Source organism: Capra hircus, chromosome 15 (genome assembly GCF_001704415.2).
Source record: "Capra hircus breed San Clemente chromosome 15, ASM170441v1, whole genome shotgun sequence".
NCBI lineage: Eukaryota > Metazoa > Chordata > Mammalia > Artiodactyla > Bovidae > Capra > Capra hircus.
Genome location: NC_030822.1, coordinates 42,528,973 through 42,555,351, shown reverse-complemented (window position 1 = coordinate 42,555,351; position 26,379 = coordinate 42,528,973). Strand labels below are relative to the sequence as shown.

The window sequence follows — 26,379 nt, the reverse complement described above, 5'->3', positions numbered from 1 at the left end:
AAAGTGGCAAGAACATTGGAAAAGAAGAGATAAAATAAAGTCCTTTTTTTGCTGCTAAGATAATGTATCATAGGAAACCCAAGAATCTGGAGGGAAAAAAACCACTAGAAATAAATGAATGTGGCAAGGTGGCCAAATAGAATATACATATGCAAAAAGTAGGAGGTTTCTTCTAGTAATTAAAATCTAGAAGTTGAAAATTGTATTAACAAATTTATATAATATTTAGAGATATATTTAACAAGAAAGAGATGACTCTACATATGAAAAGTGTAAAATCTTACTAAAATAGATAAAATGAGATGAAAATTCAAATAGATTCTCAATTAGAAAGATTTAATATCAAACTGCCCCTAAATAACATCTAAATCTAATGCAATTACAATTGTTGCTGTTGTTATTGTTGTGTTAGTCATGCCTGACTCTTTATGATTCCATGGACTGTAGCCCTCCAGGCTCCTCTGTCCATGGGACTCTCCAGGCAAGAATACTGAAGTGGGTTGCCATTCCCTTCTCCAGGGGATCTTCCAGACCCAGGGATTGAACCAGGGTCTCCTGCATTGCAGGCAGATTCTTTACAGTCTGGGCCACCAGGGAAGCCAGCAATTACAATTAGGTTGCTCAAATAAGGCTTTTGTTTTTCTTTACATTTTTTAAATGATCTCATAACTTTGGAAGAATAAATGCTGGTAACCTGCCTAGAAAATATGTGAAAAGAAAGAGTAGGGAGACTGATTCGCCCTAGCAGATATCAGAAAATGCTACTGTTGTTGTTTAGGCGCTAAGTCGTGTCTGACTATTTGCGACCCCATGGCCTGCAGCACGCCAGGCTTCCCTGTCATTCACTATCTCCTGGAATTTGCTCAAAATCATGTCCATTGAGTTGGTGATACCATCCAACCATCTCATCCTTTGTTGCTCCCTTCTCTTCCTGCCCTCCGCATTCCCTGGGATCAGGGTCTTTTAAAATGAACTGAGTCTTTGCAACAGGTAGCCAAAGTGTTAGAGCTTCAGCTTCAGCATCAGTCCTTTTGATGAATATTCAGGATTGATTGCCTTTAGGATTGACTGGTTTGATTTCCTTGGAATCCAAGGGATTCTCAAGAGTCTTCTCCAGCACCACAGTTCGGAAGCATCAATTCTTTGGCACTCAGCCTTCCTTATGGTCCAACTCTCACATCCATACATGACCACTGGAAAAACCACAGCTTTGACTAGACGGATTTTTCTTAGCAAAGTGATGTTTCTGCTTTTTAACATGCTCTCTAGGTTTCTCATAGCTTTCCTTCCAAGAAGCAGGTGTCTTTTAATTTCATGGCTGCAGTTACCTTCCACAAGTGATTCTGGAGCCCAAGAAAATAAAATCTGTCACTGTTTCCACTTTTTTCCCTTCTATTTGCCATGAAGTGATGGGGACTGGATGGCATGATCTTAGTTTTGTGAATGTTGAATTTTAAGCCAGCTTTTCATTCTCCTCTTTCACTCTCAAGAGGCTCTTTAGTACCTCTTTGCTTTCTGCCATTAGCATGGTAACATCTGCATATCTGAGGTTGTTATTTCTCCTGGCAATCTTGAATCCAGCTTGTGAGTTATCCTGCCCAGAATTCCTCATGATGTACTCCATATATAAGTTAAATAAGCAGGGTGACAATAAGCAGCTTTGACATACTCCTTCCCAACTTTGAATCAGTCCATTGTTTCATGTCTGGTTCTAACTGTTGCCTCTTATCCTGCATGCAGGTTTCTCAAGAGACAGGTAAGGTGCTCTGCTATCATCATCTCTTTAAGAATTTTCCACAGTTTGTTATGATCACACTGTTTAAGGCTTTAGCATGGTCAATGAAGCAGAGGTAAATGTTTCTTTGGAATTACCTTGCTTTTTCTATGATTCAGTGAATGTTGTCAATTTGATCTCTGGTTCCTCTGACTTTTCTAAATCCAGCTTGTGCCTCTGGAATTTCTCAGTTTACATACTGTTGAAGCTGAGCTTAAAGGATTTTGAGAATTACCTGGACAGCATGTGAAATTAGTGCATCTGCACATTAATTTGAACATTCTTTGGCCTTGCCTTTCTTTGGGACTGGAATGAAAACTGACTTTTCCAGTCCTGTGGCCACTACTGAGTTTTCCAAATTTGTTAGCATATTGAGTGCAACAATTTAAAAGCATCATCTTTTAGGATTTGAAACAGTTCAGCTGGAATTCCATCACTTCCACTGTTTTGTTTGTACTAATGCTTCCTAAGGCCAACTTGACTTCACATTCCAGGATGCCTGGCTCTAGGTGAGTGACCACACCATCATGGTTGTCCGGGTCATTAAGATCTTTTTTGTATAGTTCTTCTGTGTATTCTTTTTTTTTTTAAATACATGTTTCAATGCCATTCTCCCAAATCATCCCATCCTCTCCCACTCCCTCTTCTGTGTATTCTCACCACCTCTTCTTAATCTCTTCTGATTCTGTTAGGTCCATACCATTTCTGTCTTTTATTATGCCCATCTTCACATGAAATGTTCCCTTGGTATCTCCAGTTTTCTTGAGATCTCTAGTCTTTCCCATTATATTGTTTTCCTCTATTTCTTTGCATTGTTCACTTAATCTCTCCCTGAACTCTGCATTCAGTTGGGTATATCTTTTCCTTTCCCCTTTGACTTTTGCTTCTCTTCTTTTCTCAGCCATTTGTAAGGCCTCCTTAGATAACCACGTTGTCTTCCTGCACTTCTTTCTCTTGAGGATGGTTTTGGTCACCTCTTCCTGTTACAAACTTCCCTCCATAGTTCTCCAGGCACTCTGTCTACCAGATCTAATCCCTTGAATCTGTTAGTCACACTGTATAATCATAAGAGATCTGATGTAGGTTATACCTGAATGGTCTAGTCGTTTCCCTTATTTTCTTCAATTTATGCCTGAATTTTGCAATAAGAAGCTGATGATCTGTGTCACAGTCAGCTCCAGGTCTTGTTTTTGTTGAATGTATAGAGCTTTTCCATCTTCAGTTGCAAAGAACATAATCAATCTGTTTACAGTATTCAGCATCTGGTGACGTTCATGTATAGAGTCATCTCTTGTGTTATTGGAAGAGGGTGTTTGCTGTGACCAGTGTGTTCTCTTAGCAATACACTATTAGCCTTTACCCTGTTTCATTTTATATTCCAGGGCCCAACTTGTCTGTTACTCCAGGTATCTCTTTACTTCCTGCTTTTGCATTCCAATCCCCTATTATGAAAAGGTCATCTTTTTGGGGTGTTAGTTCTAGAAGGTCTTGTAGGTCTTCATAGAACCAGTCAGCTTCAGCTTTTTTGGCATTAGTGTTTGGGATTACTGTGATGCTGAATGGTTTGCCTTGGAAACAAACCAAGATCATTCTGTTGTTTTTGAGATTGCACCCAAGTACTGCATTTTGGACTCTTGTTGACTATGAGGGCTATCTCATTTCTTCTAAGGGATTCTTGCCCACAGTAGTAGATACAATGATCATCTGAATTAAATTCACCCGTTCCCATCCATTTAGTTCACTGATTCCTAAAATGTTGATGTTCACTCTTGCCATCTCCTGCTTAACCATGTTCTATTTACCTTGATTCATGGACCTAACATTCCAGGTTCCTATGGAATATTGTTCCTTACAGTATCTGACTTTACTTCCATCACCAGACACATCCACAACTGAGCGTCATTTCCACTTTGGCCCAGACTCTTCATTCTTTCTGGAGCTATTTCTCTGCTCTTTCCCAGTAGTATATGGGACACTTACTGACCTGTGGGGCTCATCTTTCAGTGCCATATATTTTTGCCTTTTCATACTGTTCATGGGATTCCCGAGGCAAGAATACTAAAGTTGTTTGCCGTTCCCTTCTCCAATGGACAACATTTTGCCAGAACATGCTACAAAGCTACTGTAATCAAATCAACACAATACTGGGACATGTAGAGATAAATAGAGGGTGGAAAAGAACAGACTCCAGGAACAGCCCCCCAAGTATATGCTTTCTCCATGAAAATTTCTGGAATTTCATCATTCAAAGGCAATCAGCTATAGGAAAGCCCTGACAACTTGGCCATTTGGTAGCAAAGCCTAACACGAACCTTCCGTGTTCCCAGCCACCGACAGGTCCCTTTGCTTCTTCCTTCTCGGGGGAGACAGAGGTCATGTACCTCCAGGTCTCTCAGTCATGTCTCATTACACAGCCACCTTCTCACCTACCCTCTCCTTAGGGTGAGGAGCTTCCCATCTTTCTCCTCGGCTTCTCTGTCTGCGTCTCCCTTCCACTTACCCGGAGGCTGGCTGCTGCTCATTCTTTATTCTGTGCTCTTTCTATTTCCTCTCTGCAACTAGCTCTCCATTCCCGTAGCTCTGATTATCTTTAATGCTTAGGATTCCCAAATGATATTTTCAGTCTTGTCTCCAAAATCCTAGTCTGGCATCTATAATCATACCTATTTCCAGTTGGACATCTTATGCACCTATCTCTGCTGGAGACTGCAATGTCCTTCGAAGCATAAAACGTGTGATCTTCAACCCTTCCTTTTCCTTGATCTTTAATATTCAGTCAGTTTCTAAGTTCCATTCCAAATGTCTTCTCGGATCTCCTCTGCCACTTTTTTAGTAACACTCAGAACACCAAAGCTTATGGCAACCATCTAGTCAACTCACTCACATCTTCCTCTACCAGCATTGTTCTTGTTCAGTCCCTAAGTCGTGCCCAACTCTTTGCGACCCCATAGTCAGGCTTCCCCGTCCTTCACTATCTCCCAGAGTCTGTTCAGAGTCATGTCCATTGAGTCCGTGATGCTATCTAACCATCTCATCCTCTGTCGCCCTCTTCTTTTGGCTTCAGTCTTTCCCAGCATCAGGGTCTTTTCCACTGAGTCAGCATTTTGCATCAGGTAGCCAAAGTACTGGAGCTTACACTTCAGCATCAGTCCTTCCAATGAATATTCAGAGTTGATTTCCTTTAGGATTGACTGGTTTGATCTCCTTGATGTCTAAGGGACTCTCAAGAATCTTTTCTAGCACCACAGTTTGAAAACATCATTTCTTTGGTGCTCAGCCTTCTTTATGGTCCAACTCTCACATCCGTACATGACTACCAGCATAAGCCTCCTAACACCATTCTCAGGATGCCCATCTTGTGCTCAGGAAGCTATGAGGGCCTGCAGCATCCCCAATCCTCCTGTTCAGCCCAAAGTCTTGAAAAACATTTCCTCGTTCCCTCTTTCCACCCAATACATCCCTTCTCGAGAGAAAGGGTTTATTTCTGTGGCACAAAAGTCAGGGTGGGCTCCTGGACCTGAGAGGTCCTAGACACCTGTGAATAAAAGCCACTGTGAGCATGGATGAATTGGGTGGTGGGTAGAAGACACTGGAAAACACAACTCCAAATGAAATATCACCTGCAAACATTATTCACAAACAGCAACCCACCCCAGTAAAATGATCATCCATGTTTAGAAAGGGAGGGAAGTGTGAACTATAAAAGCCATAAATAAGTTTTCGGTCCCAGCATGTACTGAAATAGATTTAAAACAGTTATGATGAAGGGAGTGGAAATGGCAAAAGCAAAGACCAAACTCAAGGTGGCAGGGACTTAGAAGTGAATGTGAAGTGGCTCAGTCGTGTCCGACTCTTTGTGACCTCATGGGCTGTAGCCTACCAGGCTCCTCCATCCATGGGGATTTTCCAGGCAAGAGTACTGGAGTGGGTTGCCATTTCCTTCTCCAAGGGATCTTCCTGACCCAAGGATCGAATCCAGGTCTCCTGCATTGCAGGCAAACGCTTTACCATCTGAGCCACCAGGGAAGCCACCTGGGTTTTAGAAGGCAGCTGCCAATTAGTTGAAGACCACCTTGGTTATTATCAAGATGCCTGGAAGTGCACTTGAATTTGGGGGTGGGAAGGTAGCAGGATAGATAGATAGATCCTGGGTAGCAGCAGGATCTGTCTCTAACAGATTCTACTCAGCCCCTCTCCTCCTCAAGGCCTCCTGTTGGACTGGCCCGCTGGCAACAGCAGGGCTGACTTCAGATGGTCAGGGAGGGTGGCATGGATTGCTCCTGGCCTTCTTCCTTTCAGTTGCTTTCAAATCATTTTGCCTTCTTAAGTAATGGAGAGTGGGGAGTGGGAGAAGGCAGAGGAGAAGGAGAAGACACTTAAAAAAAAAAAACCTCTCTGCCCCAGTTTAGATTTAAAGGAAGGTGACAGGCCACCCCGAATGAAGGTTCCAGCATACAGAGGCCAACTTACCTCTACTTTTTCTACTACTTGCTTCCCAAAGGAGCAAACTTTGGTGGAGCAGGTGACTGTCATATTTTCAGAACTCTCATACTGACTGGTTACGCCATAAAAAGCCCCGGCATCGTCTTGAATATTGCAGTTCAAATCAGCCTGTAGGAAATGAAGTGGAGGCGAGGGTTACTCTCTTATCACAGGAGTCATGGCAACAAGCAGTAACTATCAGGCGAAGACTTCCACCATGCTGGATGGAGGGCAGTGGAGGGCCGGGGTGGCTCAGCAAGGTGGTGAGTTCATGCTCAGCTAGAAACAAGTTCTATGGCCCATTGATTGTGCTTTGAAGAGAATGCTAGCTTGGGTAGTCTGCCCTTGAAATAATGACAAGCTGCATGTATCGATTTCATTTTTACTTTCTTGCCTTCAGTATTTAATCTATTTATCGGTTCATTTTTGTCTGCACTGGGTCTTCGTTGTGGTGGCTCCTCTTGTGTGATGCATGGGCTTAGCTGCCCCGTGGCATGTGGGATCTCCATGGGCCAGGAAGGAACCATTTCTCCTGCACTGGCGGGTTGATTCGTAACCACTGGACCATCAGGGAAGTCCTGCATTTAGTATAGAATACTATATATCCTTGTAATAAAAGACTCATGAGGTCTCTGAAATACGTTCAGAAAGCAGTATGTGAACTGGATTCATATTCACTAATCTGTAGATATATTTAAAAGAACAGGAGAATCTGCAGCTGACTGGCCATTTGTTATATATGTAAAAAGAGAAACTTCATTACTAATTATGTACCCAGAGGGGAAATGGTTCCTATTAAAGGCTGACTTAGAAAGATGCAAAATAGTTAATACAAGGCCCCACTCATTCAACATATTCTTATGACTATTTGCTATGTGAGATTCATGCTAGATATAAGACTACAAGCCAACATGAGAGAAATGTTCAGAAAATAGCTCTAATTTAGATAAAGTCGGAGAAGGCAATGGCATCCTACTCCAGTACTCTTGCCTGGAAAATCCCATGGACGGAGGAGCCTGGTAGGCTGCAGTCCATGGGGTCGCGGAGAGTTGGACACGACTGAGCGACTTCACTTTCACTTTTCATTTTCATGCACTGGAGAAGAAAATAGCAACCCACTCCAGTGTTCTTGCCTGGAGAATCCCAGGGACAAGGGAGTCTGGTGGGCTGCCGTCTATGGGGTCGCACAGAGTCGGACACGACTGAAGCAACTCAGCAGCAGCAGCGGCAGATAGAAAGTAAGTACCATGTCAAAGGCGCTCAGAGTTCGGACCAGGGAAACATTATTTTCAATTAAAGGTATTTACTTTCAGGATGGTTAAGATTTGAACATGCAGGGAAGGGGTGAGAGAGCATTGCACACGGAGCAGCCTGGAGTGCTTAACTTTAGCCACACTGCAAGGACGAAGGAGATGGGGAGGAAGGAGCAGCAAGGTCCTGGGTCGGGGAGGGCTTAATGAGGGGTGTGAATGGTATGCTGTAGGAACTGGGGACCCGTTGAAAGTGTCACCACCAGGCAATGAAGTGATCAGAGATGTGCTTCAAGAAGAGGTGTCTCAGCGTGGTGTGAAGTCCACTGCAGAGGGGGGCTGGGAGGCTGCTGCACTGGCTCCACCACTGAGGGCAGGGCCCCTTCCCTTGGACATCCCCTGACCCTTTCCTGCACTCAGGGCATGGGTGTGGAGGGGGATCAACGCGTGAGCAAGAGACAGTCCCTGCAGTCGTGCAGCTGACAATTTAGGAGGGAGGACATTGCAACAGGAATAAGCACTCCTGGGATGGGCACAGAGACACGAGAACAAACTGCGGAGAGGGAGCCCTTCCGGTCGGGGAAGCTTCAGATGATGCTCTTACTATTATGATGTAGCTTGTATGGACAAGTTTTAGCTTAAAAAAAAAAGCACACACAGCAACAACAACAAAGATAAAAATATATATGTGGCAAGTAATTAAAAAAAAAATCAAACTATAAAAAGGAGGTACATTTTATTTCTGTGCTTACCACTCTTCTTAGGTGACCAGCTATCAGTTTTTCAAGCATCCTCTTAGAGATATTTAGCATTTACATATTTAAGCATACACATTCCCTCTTTTCTGCACAAAGCATAGCATTCTTCAAAGCCTGGCTTTAAAATCAATCAATCAATCAACAACTACTTTTTAGAACTCATATAGTACTGATGTAGGGCATCCCTAGTAGATCAGTGGTGAAGAATCCACCTGCAATGCAGGAGACATGGGTTTGATCCCTGGGTTGGGAAGATCCCTTGAAGTAGGAAATGGCAACCGAAGCCTGGCAGGCTATCCAGTCTCTGGGGTCCCAAAGTATGAGTGAGCATACACATAGACATACATACACAGATATAAAGTATCGGTTTTTTAAAAGAAAAGCCCTTTGAAAAATTGAACAGCCACACTTTTGGTGGCTGCATACTACTCCATTATACAGATGCAATATAATTTAACATATCCCCTACTGATGGACATTTCAGATGCTTCCCAACAACAATGCAGTAACAGGCGGAGTAGGAAAGGTACATTAGAAATTATTTTCACTTTTTAAAAAATTTTTGTCTTTTTCCCCCTTCTTACTTATTTTTGACTGTGCTGGGTCTTTGTGGCTGCCTGGGTTTTCTCTAGTTTCGTCAAGCAGAGGCTGCTCCTTAATTTTAGTTTGTGGGCTTCTCACTGTGGTCGCTTCCCTTGTTTCAGAGCATAGGCTCTAGGGTGCTTGGGCTTCAGAAGTTGCAGCTCCCAAGCTCTAGACCACAGGCTCAACAGTTGCGGCACACAGGCTCAGCTGCTCTCCAGCATGTGGGCTCTTCCCGGACCAGGGATCAGACCCACGTCTCTTGCACTGGCAGGCAGACTCTTTACCACTGAGCCACCAGGGAAGCCCCTACTTTGACTTTTGTTTTCATTCGATTTTTAAAAATTCCCAGCTTTGAAAATGAGAATTAATTGACCATAAATACATTGTTAACTAATATGGCCATTTAAATTCATTATTTTGATGCAATCAAGTTGTTGTGAAGGACTGATTAATAATCGAAAGCAGTTGGTGTTTGTAGTGTAAGGGGTGGAGGGTGGGAAGGAGCCGGGGAAGTTAGCAGTGGGCGGAGGAGGCGGCAGGAGAGCACAAGGAGCTCTCCACCTCCGCCTGCATCAGTGCTCTGGGCAGGCAGCTCAGCGCCCTAGGTGCACTGCTTGCTTTCTTTCTTTCTTTTTTCAGTGTTCCATTTTTCACTTCATTCACTTCAGCGGCATTATCTTCCTATGCAATTTTTAAGCGTTACTTTCCATTCGGTTATTGCAAAACCTTGGCTATATTCGCTGCGTTGTGCATCCCTGAGCCTAACTCACAGCCAGTGGTCTGTACCTCCCATTCCTCCACCTCTATACTGCCCCTCCCCGCAACTCGTTACCACTAGTTTGTTCTGCGAGTTTGCTTCTGTTTTGTTATGCTCACTAGCTTGTTCTACTTTTTAGATTTCACATATAATTGATATCATACAGTATTTATCCTTTTCTGTCTGACTTATTTCACTTGGTATAATGCCGTGGCCTTTACTTTCGACAAGCGAAAGATTTACAATGTAAACAAACCAGGACTCTTAAGAGGTAAAGCAAGCATAGAAATAAACACACAAAATAATTCAACCATACATACAGTTTCAAAATGTTACCCACGTTTAGAATGGCATCCGCCATAAATTGATATTAGCAAAACTGCTGAAAGTTTTCAGCTTTTCTGTTTCCATCTCTACAAGTTCCCACACTTCAGTAATGCAGGTGTAGCCACAACACACCTCGCATATCTGACAACTGAGAGCGGGTGGTTTCCAAGGCCGGTTTCCTTTATTTAACAAAATTATCAAAATTATTTGAGTAATAATCAGCACCGTTTCACTGTTTTTAAGTTTAAACACAAAAACTCTGTGGTAACAGAGAATGACAGAATTGAAGTGACTCTATTCTACTTTTTCGCCTTCATAATTACTGTGCTCATTTCCCGATCATGGAAGCAGCAGCGCTGTGTGGGCTGCAGCTCCAATGATTCCCAACTGTCCGAACTTACCCTGGAAATGAATATAAGGGTGAGTCTGTGATAGCATGTGCTATTAAAGAATAAGTAACAAAATGCATAAGCAACCCACACGTGTTAGTTTGAAGCATAAATATATATGTGTGTGTGGGTGTATATACATATATGAAATGAAAACTCAAGACTAATTTTACCAATTGTTTAAGACTTAAGCTAACAAAGAATTTTTTTTTTAGGAACACTTCATTGATAGCGTTGTTTAGAACCATAGGCATAGGGTGATAATAAAAATGACAGCTGTTTTTAGATGGTTCTGCCATATAAACTTCTGTACAACGAAACTCCTTAATGCCTACATCTGGGGCAGATAATTCCCACCCTCTCACCTTTGGTTCACCACTGTACCTTAGAATTCTCAAGTGAAAGTGAAAGTGAAGTCGCTCAGTCGTGTCCGACTCTTTGCGACCCCATGGACTGTAGCCCACCAGGCTCCTCCGTCCATGGGATTCTCCAGGCAAGAATACTGGAGTGGGTTGCCATTTCCTTCTCCAGGGGATCTTCCCAACCCAGGAATCGAACCCACGTCTCCTGCATTGCAGGCAGACACTTTAACCTCTGAGCCACCAGGGAAGCCCTAGAATTCTCAAATTTAATTTAATTAGCTTTAATTGGGAATGGATGACCTGCAGGTATAATGACAGAAAGTATCAAAAATGAAAGCATTCAAGAATTCACATTATGAAACTCTGCCGTCAGAAACAATCTCGACAAACTATGATTTTAAAGTTGTCAGGGTTAACTTTTTTACATGAAATTAAAGTAGAACATACATTCAGAAGTGTACCAATCACAAGTTTACAGATTGTTTAATTTTTATAAAGTGAACACACCCATTTAACCAAGTACCCAGGTAAGGAAATAGAAAAGAAGTCCCCTGATCCACCCTCCATCCCAGTGAACATCAAACACTACTCCCTTCCAGTGTACCTCAAACCCCCTGTGCCACAAGAGAGACGGTGATCCTTTAGTCTTGTCTGGTTTTTGAATGTTACATGCATGGAGTCACATACTGTTGACTCCTCTGTGTTTAGCTTCATTTGTGCAGCATTGCAGGGCGAGAGCCATCTACGCTGTGGTGTGTGGTTCACCCATTCTTGTCACTAGAGTACTCTGCTAAATGGAAAATACCACCATCTATCCCTTCTACGGATGGACGTTTACAATGCTTCCAAACGGAACCTATTATGAAGAGCGCTCCTCTGAATTCTTGGGGATACACTTTTCATGAACACATGCATACACTCCTGTTAGGTGTTCCTAGGAGTAGAATTGCTGGTTATGAGATATATATGCATTTTCAGCTTTCATTTAGGTAAGAGAAACAGATGGTTTTTGAATTATCTTGTTTTTTTAAAAAACAGCTTGAGAAAACTTTATATATAATTATTAGCATATATTTAACAGGTTGCATTTTAAAAGACTTCTCAACTAGCAGTAAATAAGCAATCTGTTATTACTACTGCTTCTCAATTACTTTATGGAAAATAATTACACAGTCATCCAACCATATCACAGCTGTTCTTTGGGAATTTTCTAGGAGGTATTGATGGGAAAGATAATTATCTGTTAGCCGATGATATTACAATTATCCCAGAAAGAAATGTGGCCATTGAACTCCCGCAGAGCAAAGGTAATATCAAAGAAAGAATGCTAGCATTAAATCAACAACAGGGGAGGTGAACTCTGTAATGAGTCTAGGATTCGTGCTGAGTTCATTACCCACCCTCTCCACTCCTTTTTTCCAACTGAAAACTCAAGACAAACCTATTCCACACAGTTTTGAACGCAAGAAAATGAGAAGAAAAAAAAAAAGTGTGCTGTTTCCAGACATACAAACTATTTTTGTCAAATCAGCTCTTTATCTGAAATCAGGATATTTTCTAAAAGCAAATAAAGACAAAAGTCCAAGAAACAACTAAAACCAGCAAACTTACCTTCCCAGCAAATTCCAAATTCAAACCATATCCTGTCCTTAGGAGATGAGACAGCTGTTGGAGCACAGGGCAGGCTGTCCCAAAATGTGCCCCAGTGGCATTTTGATTATTCTGGATTAAAGTTACTTAAGAAACAACCAACGAAGAGGGACACATGGACCCTCCTCTCTGTCTCCCCAAAAGCAGGAAATAAGTCTCTCAATGAAAGGTGCCCTCCTTGCATCTGGAGGTGGAAGGAGACCCTTACCACCAGAGATGGATAATTTAGGGTGGAGAAGTCTGTATACACATCTTGTTACTTTTAAAATTTACTTCCCCAAGCCCAAACTCTGTTTAGATTTTCTCCAAACCTATGTTTCTTTGTCCTGTCAATTCCTCATAAATTTATCATTTATCTAAAAAGTATGACAGATGCCTGCTTTGGCCACTTCTTAGGTCTGGTTTCTATGTGAACCTCAACATCATGAATTAAAAATTCATTTCTCTTTTCCTGTTAATTTGTCTTGCATCAATATTATTTTCAGTCCAGTCATAAGAAGGATAGCAGAGGAAATCTCCTCCTGCCTAACTGATCATGGACCATGTTCTAAAAAAAAAAAACAAGCCAAAATAAACCTTGCCAATGTGGCTGGAGGGGGCAAGTCCATGCAAACAGACCCCTCTAAGGAATCTTGGCCCATTTTGCCCTAGAACAAAAACCCTCCATATGAACTGGGTTCAGAGAGCAGCTCTTTCTCCTACCACCCAATGCAAGAATCCTTCCTTCAGTACCTTGATTTACACTCTTCTGGCTAAATACCTTCAGATATGGGAAAATCATTAGTTAATAAAATATTTACCATGTTCTGGGCAGACTTAAGTGTTAGAGAGTTGTATTAGTCTTCTATTGCTACTTTAACAAACCACCCCAAATTTAGTGACTTAAAAACAACACCACTTTTTAATTCTCTACTTCTGTAGGTGGGATATCCAATATGTACCTCACCCGGCTGAGATCAAGGTTTTGGAGCTGTGTCCCGTTTGGTGGCTCTACTCTGAGGAAAGGTGAGTCTTTGCCTCCGTCAGTTTCCACAGTCCTTGTCTCTCAGTCCCTTCCCTCCCACTTCAGAGGCCAGCAACACCAGGCTGAGTCCTCACGTGGCCAGCTGTCAGCTCTCTAGACCTCGTCTTTCGCCTCCCTTTGCTACTCTTAGGGAAACTTGTGATTTCATTGGGCCCACTCACATAACCCAAGATGCGTCCCTGGCTACTCATAGCAACGCCCACCTCGCTTTCCATGTATGGGAATACATCCCCTAGCACCATGAGAAGAACTTGGACACAACACTGCCTACCATACCGGTTAAGTTGCCATCGGCTTCTCAGCAGCTTCTACCTAGAGCTCTGCTTTCTGGAAGCACACAGGCCTAAGAACAGTGCTGAAAGACAATCCTGCAATTCTCTTTTATTTCCCCCCTAATCTCACCTTTCCACATCCACTTCTCACCCACAAAGTTGCTCAGGTTATATCAGCTTCCCTAGGATCCAAGTTCCAGGCTTATTTTTAGTAAACTCCATGTGATCTCCCTTCCACTTGGTCCGAAGACTTGAGAACTCTGACTCTGCATCTATCACCATCTTGTCGCAGCCACCTGATAGACGGTGATCATTATTCCTTTGCATCCCATTGTTCTCATCTCTAAACTCAGAGAAGACCTGCTTCCAAAGGCCACCATGGTGATAAGAGAGAACACACACGAGACTCATCTGCATGCTGAAACATGCCAGGCAAATGGCCATGCCTATCAACCCATGGACTTCAACAATGACCAGCAGAGAGATGAAGCAGAGCCTCAAGTCACATCTCCAGAGCGGGACCTGAAGTAGACGGTGGCTCATACTCAACAAACAAGGTAAAAGCTTTCCCCCCAGAGTCGGTCTGAGTCCCTATCCACACTTATCAAGTGAGCAGCACAAACACAGCAATGACTTTTTTCAAACAGAAAAATTAGTAGTTTTTCCGATTTGTGAGTTTATAACAAGCCTTAGGTTTCAGGCATAACTGCTCAAACAGGTACAAAATTACCATCTTTCCCACAAAGACATGGTTAGAGATGTCATAAAATTCTTTCCGGAAGCAAAAAAAAAAAAAAAAAAAGGCAATAATTAATCAACCATCTGGGGAATGAATTAAAGACTTGGGGATCTATTTGTGGACAAGTCCTGGAAAGCAGCAATGCCAAGCAGCGAAAGCAGACTGCACTAGACAGCAAGGAAACAAAAAAGTGAAACATCACATTTCCCCAAATCCTTCCCTAAATAATCCTCTCTCACACTTGTTACTTCTGCAGCTGAAACACGTAAGTTATCAGACAGGTCTGCGGCTTGGTTTCTCCTCCATTACCTCCCATTCAGCAAGCATATTTGTTCGCATCTGTGTTCCACTGTTTCATGTTTTGGAAATTGAAAAAAAAAAAAAAAAAAAGGCAATATTCTTCAAAGAATGATTCTTCCCATTTCATGGGTGAGAAAAATGAGATCCAACCCAATTATATTGGATCCATACAGTAGCAAGGGCTGGACCAGGGAGTCAACTCTGCAAAACCGCAGGCCCCTGGAAAGCTAGTTTCAGATGCCTGAAGCACAGGAAGTGAGTGTTAGGGTTGCAAGCGCAGAATGGAAGGGCGCAGCATTCGGCTGAGGACAACTCGTTTGTCACTAGACTCTGAAAGAAAAGGCCTGCAGGAAAAAAAGAGGAAACAGATCAGCCTGAAGGCAGGGGCGCAGGCTGGGGTAGTGGGTCAGCAAAGGAGCAGGCTGCAGACGGATCCCTTCCCACCCGTCTCTCCCTTCCCCCAGGAGGGCCTGGAAAGGCTGGGCAGAATTACTTGGTTGCAAAAAAATAAAAACATCAAGAGGATTGTCCCTGACAAGAGACAGTATAATAGGCACTGATGGATGCAAGGAGACGCTGGCATTTTCAAACCACCACTTTGAACCTCTCCTCTTCATCCTCTTCGAGCAATGATCAAAGGACCAAGATTTCAAATTGTGAAGCAATTTTTTCCAATGGCAGCATCTGGCTCCTTGGCAGGAGGCGCTGGGAGCCGGGCCCTGTCGTGGGCGTCCATCCAGGCCTGCCACATGGTGAGGCTCGGCCGTGCCGGGCACCACGTGGGCTTTGCAGCTGCTCCCCAAGGCGCCAAAGGACAATTGCTCTGCCCTCCACCATGAGCCATCAGGCAGAAGTACTCCTGAAGCAGCCTGGGCAGGGGGGTCTTGAGGTTGATGACTGCTCCCCAACCCTCTTGCCTGACTCATTTGTAAGCATCTGCTCCCTGGCCACGACCACTGAAGCCACCCCAAGTGGCTTCGGAGCTTGGGGTGCTGGAAGCTGGGATAAATGAGGGACGACCCCTCAGCAAGACTAGACTTGAGTTTGAGGAGAGTGAGAAAGCTGCCCGAAGGGAAGGGCGTCTTTGAGAGTGTTCACTTTGCCTGGTGCCCCTGCCCGACACAGGACAGCAGCTGTAACTCTCTGGCCACAGCTGTTTTAAATAAGAATAGGCATAAACTCAGCCCCTGCTCTCCAAGTTACTTCCCACTGATTATGGCATATATTTACATCTACAAAATAGAAGATTTTAAAAGACAACTGCCAAGAGCCCCTTCATAGCGCAGATTGGCACCCCTATTCGAATTTCATCAACATTTAGTACTTCAAAGAATCTTAAAAGCTTGCTCTAATTACAATAGGCACTGTCTGAAAGACTGGCTGTTTGCATTGCAAATTCCTACAAATACTGGCATTCATTAAAAAAAAAAAATTCAATTACTATCACCCATATAACTTCAGGTAACCGCCACTGGTGACTTCACACAGTAGCTGGGATGAAAGAGCCAAGGTCTCAACCCCTAGGACAAAGCAGCGGCACAGGCCAGTTGCCTCCAATGGAGGCGGTGAATGAGTCCTGGGCGCCCAGCTGAGCTGGCCCTCCACCCAGCACATTCATCAGGTGTGCGAACAGAGACCACCCTTTCCAGACCACAGAACAGGGCCTTTTTCTGGTCTGGAGTTTATGTGCATGGAAAGTCTTACACAGAACAATGACAACAAATCAATCAACTAATTAACAAGTGTAGAACTGCCAAATAAAATATAGGCTGCCTAGTTAAATCTGATTTTTAGATAAACAACATACCTTTTCATAGGGATAGGGACATATCACTATGTCCCAAAGATGACATGGGACAGACACTGAAAAAGTATACACTGTTCATCGCAAATTCAAATCGAACTGGATGGGTGGTATTTTAACTTGCTAAATCTGGTAACTCTTCCGACAATTCACCTTTACCAGAGAGAATAAGAAAAATTGGCACTTTTGCTCAAATTTTCATTGCTGTAAGGAGACATGTACAAAATATTTTTTGAGTGTGAAAACAAATGAAGCTGCTGAATAACACATGGAACATAGCACTTTTTTTAGTAAAAAACAAATGGAGTATGTACAATGTTTGTGGATGCATATAAGAAATGGAGAGAGACACAGGGCTTGTGGGAAGATCTCATTCTTCCTTCTGAAGTCTTTGGAACTGCTTGGAAAATTTAACAAGCTTCTCCTGGCTTTTGTCATTTAGACACTAAATTAGAATGCATGTGGATGGCAAGGTAAGGTATACCCTGAATCTCTACCCTCACAGGGAGAGGGAGTTTCACGTATCGCCAAGGATGGCATCACCGACTCGATGGACGTGAGTTTGAGTGAACTCCAGGAATTGGTGATGGACAGGGAGGCCTGGCATGCTGAATTGATGGGGTCGCAAAGAGTTGGACATGACTGAGCGACTGAACTGAACTGAAGGGTCTATGAAGGCCCAAACGACTAAGATCCTTGAAGGGTTTATGACTATAACCAGATAATCAACTTATTCCCTGGAAAACTGGGTCTAGAAATAAGCAGACACATACCCTGATAGTGCCACTTCAGTTCTTTTCTTCCCAGGCTTTTCCTGGGGGCGGTTGGAACAGTGAAGTCAGCTGTGCCTGCATGAATGGGGTGAATGCTGGGCGGTGCAGGTGGGCCGCATGCATCTGCTTCCCCCAGGCTTCTGGTTAGCAGCAGCTCTGTGGGGCACAGTGGCTTTGTATCTCAGCCTGCAACTGTGGCAGGGAGCAGAGTTAAACAGCCCCATGCAGCAAAGAATGGATGGGTCCCTGACCTTGGCTTTGTTAGCAACCACTGAGCCAAATGGTCCAGGACGGGAAAAGCTGTCAGATGGATTCTTCCACGAGGTTAAGGGAATTCCCAATTTAGATTCCGCCTAGATAAACTGAAGAGTTCCAGATTAAAAAAAAGAAAAGTGTCCGTGGTGGGACTGAGGTGAAGGGCCTGCGGGAAAAGCACCGTCAGCTGCTGCTCCCATTTTCCAGGCTGTCCTGTTCTGCCTTCTGTTCTCAGGGGATTCAGACTCTTTTAAATAAAGTGACTGTCAGGCAGAGTATCGTTTCCACTCTCAACTTGCACCTTTCTCCTGGTTCTGTAAGGCCCGGCGGCCACTGGGACCCTCAGACAACTCTCATTAGGATTCCTGGTCTCTGCACAACACCCCCCCCCCACCCGCCCCAAACTGCTTTCCACTCTCCCTCCACTGATTAAATTTTTAAGAATCAGCTCAAATGCCACATCTTCGTGAAGCCTTCCAGAAAGTTCTCAAGCAAAAAGAGTTCCTCCTCTACCTATGTTTTCACATTTCCACTAAAGCCCCTACAGTGCTGTCCTTTAGCTGCTGTGTGTCTGCCATCCCACACCAGACCCCAAAGCCTTCCTCTTACTCATGTCTGCTCCCTCAGCTTTCTAGGAGCAAAGTAGAGATCAGTGAGTATTTGCCGAATGACTCACCGGTGATGTGTATATTCAACGCTAAAGCAAAGGATTAAACTATTTCTATAAGAACCCAAATTCCCGAGAGAGCCTGGAAAGCTTTTGTGTGAATCCCTTGAGGTCTCCCTCCACCGGCTTTCAGTAAATTCCTTGAGAAAGATTAGTCAACAAACTGTCTAGGCTGACAATCAGAGCTGGCCCAGTGGCAGTTATAGGACCCCATGTACAGCAATTCCTCTAGGTGTATGGAATGAAATCACTCTTCATCTAACAAATTAAAGAAAATAAACTGTTGAGAATCTGCTATATACATTGCGCTGCTGCATGAACAAATGTTACCGGATAGGATCCTTGCGCCCTGGGGAATTTAGGTCATGGGGCTGGGAAAACAGGAAGGAAGCAATAAAAGACTGCAGTCAATGCAGCAAGTGCTAACAAGCTCCAGATACCGTTATGAAATCAAATCAAAATGGGTTGGATGTGCAAGGTTACTACCTACCATTCCCCCTCATCCCTCTACATGAAACATCGGAACCTGCTAGCCAGAGATGATTTTTCAAAAAACACCAGACCCTGGTGAAGACAGTAAGAGAGTCACAGTCTACCAAAGATAATCTATTACATATTAGTCCCAGAAGTGCCTCTGAATATGGTGGTGTTTCTTGTTAATCTTCCTTCCACTACATCATTCCATCATTTCCTATTGTTCATATAATTTCAGAGTTTAACACCATTGTGAGATGAGATATAAGTAGAATGAAATGAAAATCTTGAACTGAAAGGCCCTTTTCTTACTGATAACAGTTTAAAACATGTGGGAAGCATATTATTCCATTTTGCTAACATCCTTTTCCATGAATAGCAACAGAGACATTTGGTCGCAAATGATAGACTCGAGTCTACAATTCTAGCCTAAATCACGCACAATCCAATTAGAAACAGGCTGAAACTCCAGAGGGGGCCTATTTGGCCAGTGTACATGTGCACCCGATTTCTTATCCCTAAATAAAGCCCAGTTGTGTTATTTATAGTGCCTGTCATTTTGTCCAACAAATGTGATTTTGTTCCTACCAAGATAAAAGCATTTTCTAAAGGCTGCCTTCTTTCCAGATAACTCCTTTCCATTTCTGTTTTATAATATCTTCTCACATCTACTCTGGCTAGTAAAACTAGTCTTGCTTTTTCTTCCTCCAAAAAAGTAGGTTAAGAAAGTTGAATGACTATGAATATACTGTTAATTGTTTATACCGGATGATAATTCCAAGAATTTAATAAAGTAAAACATAAATAGCCATAGGGTAACTTGGAGTATATCCTGATTTCTAACATGCCACTAATTGATTTGACAGAAAAAAAGAAGCATTGTAATTAAATGTATATTAAGAATGTTTCTTTTAATAACAGGATACAGATCCATACAATCTCATTTTTCATACTATTTTCTTCTTTATTATTCCAAATAAAGTTTGAGAGTAAGCCTTCATTATCCTAATGATTCTTCTGAATAGTTTTTGACTGTAAGGTTTATAAGTAACATGTTAGTAATGTGTGGCTTTCTTAACCAGTGTCGTCAAGCTTGACACTTTTGAGCACTGTTAAGACAGAGCAGAATTTTGAGGGCCCTCCAAAAATATTACTTTCACTGCATTTTTTATTCCCTTAAGTAAACTACTACTACTTAAGTAAACTATTCTACTTAAGAAGGCTGAGCATTGAAGAATTGATGCTTTGAACTGAGGTGTTGGAGAAGACTCTTGAGAGTCCCTTGGACTGTAAGGAGATTAAACCAGTCCATCCTAAAGGAGATCAATCCTGAATATTCACTGGGAGGACTGATGCTAAAGCTGAAGCTCCAATAGTTTGGCCACCTGATGTGAAAAGCTGACTCACTGGAAAAGACCCTGATGCTGGGAAAGACTGGAGGCAAGGGGAGAAGGACATGACAGAGGACGAGATGGCTGAATGGCATCACTGACTCAATGGACATGAGTTTGAGCGAACTCTGGGAGACTGGGAAGGACAAGGAGCCTGGAGTGCTGCAGTCCATGGGCTCACAAGAGTTGGACACGACTGAGCGACTGAACAACAGCAGCAAAACTACTACACGGGCTGGAATCAAGCTTCTTTTGAAAGTGAGCTGAGAGTTATACTCAGGTTTCTGTCTTTTAGGATGCATGACTGAATCACACCCACCTCTTCCAGCTTTCGGGACTCTCTGATCAATTCCAAAGCAGCTGACATTTTATCTTAAATTAGCTGCATTGTCTGCCATTATCACTGGCAACCCATCTGCATGGATCTCAATTCTGAAACAAAGCACAGCTCTGTCCATTTGTGGGTGGACATCTTCCTTTCTTAGAGCCCACAAAGCATCTGATCATTATTTTAAAAGGAAAATAAGAAGCATGGTTTCCTGCCAGTGCAAAATGTTGGCCTCACTAACCACAAATCTGGTTCCATACTCCTCCTCACTCATAATAACAATTTCAATGCTGCATCAAACTATATTTTTTCTGAGACACTTTAATTGGGGATTCAAATTTAAGCTACTAGTTTTTAGATTAGTGTTAGTGGCTCAGTCGTGTTCAACTCTTTTCAATCCCATGGACTGTAGCCTGCCAGACTCATCTGTCCATGGGATTTCCCAGGCAAGAATACTGGAGTGGGTTGCCATTTCCTTCTCCAGGGGATCTTAGTATAGTAGTATATACTACTAATGCAAGTAATTCAACTAAAGTGACAAGGAGGTGGTGAGATGCTTTCTCACAGATTATTCATGACAACATATCCTCTTTACTGGGTGTATCATAATTTAACCTTCTTATTAGACATTGATAATAAGGCTTTCAGTGTGTGTGTGTGTGTGTGTGTGTGTGTGTAGGTATATGTGAGTTTGTGTGTAAGAAACCAAGTTGCTTTTTGAAAGTAGTCAAGCAGTTAGTGAATATACCAGGCATAAGCCCACACTGGGTATTATTTACTCCCTGGGAGGTGCATGTGATAATTCCCACTTTACACATAAAGAAACTGAGTCATGGATAGGCAGAGTAACTTCTGCATCGTGACACAGCTAATCAATGCTGGATCTGCTGGACTCTGGAATCTGTGTCCTTTCCACTGCGTCTATGCGTGGAAGCCAAGGGCACCTGAAGTGAAGCAGCACCATTTCTTTGTGAAGATCTGTCATTAGGGGGCACTCAGGTGTCCGTTTACCTGGGCACCAACAGTTGCCTACTGTTTCCAAGAAGTTCAGGTTGGACGCTACTGTGGCTTTGTCATTCGTGTGTGTTCTGGCGTCTGAGTCCTGGGGAGGCCAGTCAGTTTTCTGCTCTGAAGCCAGTGGAAGGACCGCTGCATGGCAGAGAGTTGGGCCGCAGCTCGGGCATCAAGTGCAGATCCTGCAGGTGGACTCAGTGTTCCACCCACAGCACACTCCTGAGCTGCTCCGGCCTGACTGAGCCTAGGCTGGACATGGAGCGATTTAACATGTGGATAAACTAAGTCATCCTGCTGGTGATAACCTGGAGACTGCAGGTACTTTGAGAAAGAGGAAATAGGGAGGAGAAGAAAGGAGATGTGTAGGTAGGACCTCTGTTGAGAGGTACTGAATTTACACGAAAATGAAAATCGGTGAAGCACACTGCTAATATGAAAGACATTTTAAAGAGAAGGTTAAGCCTACTTAAGAAACACCCACTGGAAATACCGACTAACATTCAAGCACAGAGAGTCAAAGTGTAATTCACACTTTCTAGGTCTTTAGAGGAAGCCAATGAGATTTCAAATTGCAGAAAAGTGTAAACCTAATTCAAACTGCCTTTTCTCACTTATTCTAACATAGTTAGGACTGAATTTCTTCATAAAGGTTAAATACTGCTAACAATTATGCTGAAGGAGAGATGTCTTTCATCATACTCATAGGAGAGCTCAATTGTAATTCTAATTCTGCAAATCTTAATTTAATAAACTGATATCTAATCTCGTAGAAATTGTTTCTAAATCTGCACATCTCATACCTGCCACTACACTCTAAACATTTGCAAACCTAGACCTCGTTATTTGGGAATTAGTGACTGAAGGACCCTGTCACTGAAAGCATGTATTAAAACCATCCTCTGTGTAAAATGGAAAATTTTACAAGCAAAAACAAAAACTTTCTAATATCAATAGTTTCCATTCCACTTTATAGTCAAACAACAAGCAAGTTATAAGAAGTCTTATTAACATTAAAAACCAACACTTTAATTTGACAGCACTGAAAATGCTTTATTTTTATCTTATCCTATGTTTTCTGATTAATTTTAAGTCATTTGGATATAACAGCCTCTTTTATATCTTTCACCATAGTGGCTCTCAAACTTTTTCATCTCGGGGACCCCTTTTCCACTCTTAAGATTTATTGAGGGTCTCAAAGAGCTTTTGTTTCTGTAGGTTATAGCTATTGATATTTTCTATATCGGAAATATAAACTGAGAAAGCTTTAAAATATTTAGTACCTGCTTTAAAAATAATATAAGGTTATTTCATATTAACACACATCTGTTTTAAACTGGACCTACCCATAGTTTAAAACACAAAAATTAGTGAGAAAGGTGGCACTGACTTGCATTCTGCAATACTTAATGTATGGCTTAATGGAAACTACCCAGATTCTTATATCTGCTTCTAAATTCAATTTGTCATGATTTGTACTTCAACTTTTGGTTGAAATACATGAAGAAAATCCAGCCTCACATAAACACACAGCTGGGAAAGGTAAGACTATTTTAATGGGCTCTTCAGATAATTGGCCATTTTTCTTTGACACTAAATCAAAACTTGATAAGCAATGGTTTCTAAAGGTTAGCTGCAGTGTGGAGTCTGAAGCCCTCAATGAACTTTTCATACTGTTACATTAAAACCCATTAGTTTATCTTGTACAGTATTAAAAAAAAATCACATTTTTTAATATGACTACGGTTCCCATCAGAAAAGTCCTAAATGTTGGGAAGCCGTCAAGTTCACCAGAGTGGATACAAATTTTCCAAAATTCTTATTTTTATTTGAAAGTTCAAATTTTATCTTTGACAACAAATATCAGTGGTTTTCCTTGACGGAGCAGGCAGGTTTGTTGCATCCATTTTAGTGTGTACTCAGTCTAGGATGTAAAACTTTCACAAACGACACTCTTGGTTTGACTAATTCATTTTTTTAATTTAAACTGTGCATGCAACCCAGTCTCATTGATCCCAGGCTTCAGCAGTTTTACCCTATAACACTGGAACCATCAGTATGCATATCAGCAGAATTCAAAAAGAAAATAACATCTCAGTGTCATAATAAAAGTAGTTTTGATCTTGTCGGCCCATTGAAAGGCTACTGAGGAACCCCCTACAGGTCTCCAGGCCACACGTTGAAAACTGTAGTGTTACCATATAACTGGCCCCCAACCACCATTCAAGTCATTGGGTGGCAGTCAAGGAAGTGACTGTTACTGCTTTTTCAGAGTGTCCATATGTATTACCAATCCTGAGAACATTAATTTAAGTAGAAGGTTATTTCCACAATCCAAATTCAATACGGAAGCATGACAAATGAAATCCAGTTACCACTCAAGGATTAAAAAAACAAAACAAATTAAATTGAATATGTAAATTTCCTCCCAAGGAATTTCAAACATGAATTTTTCCCTAGTCTGTTTGTTCTGCCATTTGTGGAGTTTTTTGATTGTGTGCCAGGCACTTGCTTAGCTTTGGAGATATGAAAAATGACAGGCAGACCCTGTGAGCAGGGTCCTGGGGGCACAAAGAAGCCAGTAAACAGAGCAGAGGCACTTTTCAAACGGATCTGATTTCAAGCTCCAGGTGCCCACCTGTCCTTTGTAATCTCTGCGTCTCTATTTTCTTAGCTGGATACGAGGCAAATTCCACTTAACCCTGGGAGGACTGGAGGAAAAGCACGTGATGCATGAACCCAGCGCACAGCCCACAGCGGGAATTCAATCAGTGTAGCCACACAATGAGTAAGGAGCCTGGAGTCCAGAAAGGAGTGGGACACACATCCCAGTTAATTGTGACACAGCCTGGGAACTGAGGCAGTACACAACGCGACAGGAGTAAAAGAAAAATTAGTAGATTATTTATTTAAGGAAGGTGTGATAATAAAGAAGCCACCATCTCAAAAGGGGGGAAAGGAGGAAAACTGTACAAAGTCCATCCAGACACACGAAGGCCGGCTGAGGATGGACAGGAAGAAAAACACCTGGAACCAGCTCCTGCAGGGCCTTTAAGGCCACACTGAGAAGCGTGAACATGTGAAGGCATTTTCTTTTTATCTTCGTCAAGAATGAGGAGATATAAACACTCAAGGCCAGCAAGTTCTCTGGCCTAAGCCCCGAGGACACATCCCTGACCCCTCAGCAGTCCTCTGGCTCAAGCCTGAACAGTGGAGATGGGACAGCAGAGATCTCCTCGGAGGCTAGGGGACAGTCCCAGCAGCTGGAGGAACGTGCCCGTGGTGTCTGAAAGCACAAACGGGGCACGCGATAGGCAGAGCCATTTCACATTCTCTCTGACCCTTGAAGTCTTGCAGCATGTCTTTATCTTTGCCCAAGCCCCTTCTCTGCCTCGGGTCCTAGGCTCCCATGGAATTTATAGGTCGCTTTGCTTACTGGGCTCCTCTGGTGGCTCAGACAATAAAGAGGTTGTCTGTAATGTGGGAAACTCAGCTTTGATCCCCGGGTCGGGAAGATTCCCCTGGAGAAGGAAATGGCAACCACTCCAGTATTCTTGCCCGGGAAATCTCATGGACGGAGGAGTCTGGCAGACTACAGTTCATGGGGTGGCAGAGAGTTGGACACAACTGAATGACTTCACTTTGCTTACTGGAGTGAGAACTAACAGAGAGTCTAGCGCCCTGTGCCTGCCATCATGACTCCAGCCATCTGCAAGGTTTCTTGTCATTGCACAACTGAGTTCTTAAGCCCAAGGGGCCGCCTGTCTGTCTCGGCAGGGACGGCAATGTCGCCTGGGTCCTCATGTGGCTGTGCCGCGTGGCCTGAGTGAGGACGCCCACAGCGCTAGGGTGCGATCCCCTGGCGACCCTGCAGATCAGTCAATGGGAACCCACAACCACTGCAGCTCTGCCCTCGGGTGTAGGACGCGACCATTCAGACAAAAGTGACTGAAGTAACAGCAAGGTCTTACTCACCCAGAATTTTACGAGGAAGAAGGCATTTTGAGGGCCCTTTCCAAACAGTTCCTTTAAGCCACCTTTCTTTTCAGGAAATTTGTCATAAATCTGACGAATGTCCACTGATTCGAGCAATGGGTCACTGTAAGAATGGTTGGCGTGCCCGATGTGCACGAAGAGGTGTTTGTTGTACTGCAAGAAACCAACAGAAACATTCCCATTACAAACCCTTTGGTCAAGCCGGGACACAACCATCTCGAGCTGCATAAAGAGTGGTGGTCTTGAAATCCTGGAGTTCCACCTCAAACAGCCTCAGGTCTGTGCCTTTGAAAAGATGATGATATTAAGAAATGTCATGGGACTTCCCTGGTGGTCCAGTGGTTAAGACTTCACCTTCCGATGCAAGGGGTACAGGTTCAATCCCTGGCCAGGGAGCTAGGATCCCATATGCCTTGCGGCCAGAAAACCAAAACATAAAACAGAAACAATATTCTAACAAATTCAATAAAGACTTTAAAAATGGTCCACATCAAAGAAAAAAAAAAAAAAAAAAAAAAAAAGACAAGAAAGGTCATTACAGCTCAGGGTTAAAATAATCATTGTCTATTATTGACAAGGGCATATATTCTTCCCAAATGCCTAAAAAAGTCTTTTTGTAGATACAGTAGGAAATGACTTCTGACCCAATTACCAAACCTAGAAACAATTCCATTACCCAGTTTCACCTGATCAACTGAAAATGACAGTGACTGTTATTTACAGTGAAAGCCCAATAAGAAGTATGGGTGGTTCAGCTGATGCCATCACCCAGAAAGCACTTGTCGCTCCAGTTCCCTTAGCAACAGCAAGAAAGCAGTACTTGGAGCAACAGTACCCACTTACTTCTTCCAGCAGGAATAAGCGAGCTGAGTGTCTTTCTCATGTGTCCCTTTAGTGACCAGTCTGGCACTTCTGCATAAGGGCTGGTCAGTATGCGGATGTCAGCGCAAAGCTACAGTCATGGGTATAGGTCATGGAGAGGACTCATGGTGCAAGGCTATACGGGATCAA

The 26,379-nt window shown here is 42.9% G+C and overlaps 1 protein-coding gene across 8 annotated transcripts in view; it reads right to left on the bottom strand.

Moving 5' to 3' along the window:
* Nucleotides 1-26,379, bottom strand: part of TEAD1 (TEA domain transcription factor 1) — a 269,495-nt gene that overhangs the window by 15,977 nt on the left and 227,139 nt on the right. For all 8 annotated transcript variants that reach the window (XM_018059574.1, XM_018059575.1, XM_013969596.2 and 5 more), the window contains 2 exons: nucleotides 25,348-25,521; nucleotides 6,245-6,385 (listed from right to left, as the gene is read on the bottom strand). In XM_018059574.1, coding sequence (XP_017915063.1) covers nucleotides 6,245-6,385; nucleotides 25,348-25,521 — 315 coding nt within the window. The remainder of the gene's footprint in view (nucleotides 1-6,244; nucleotides 6,386-25,347; nucleotides 25,522-26,379) is intronic.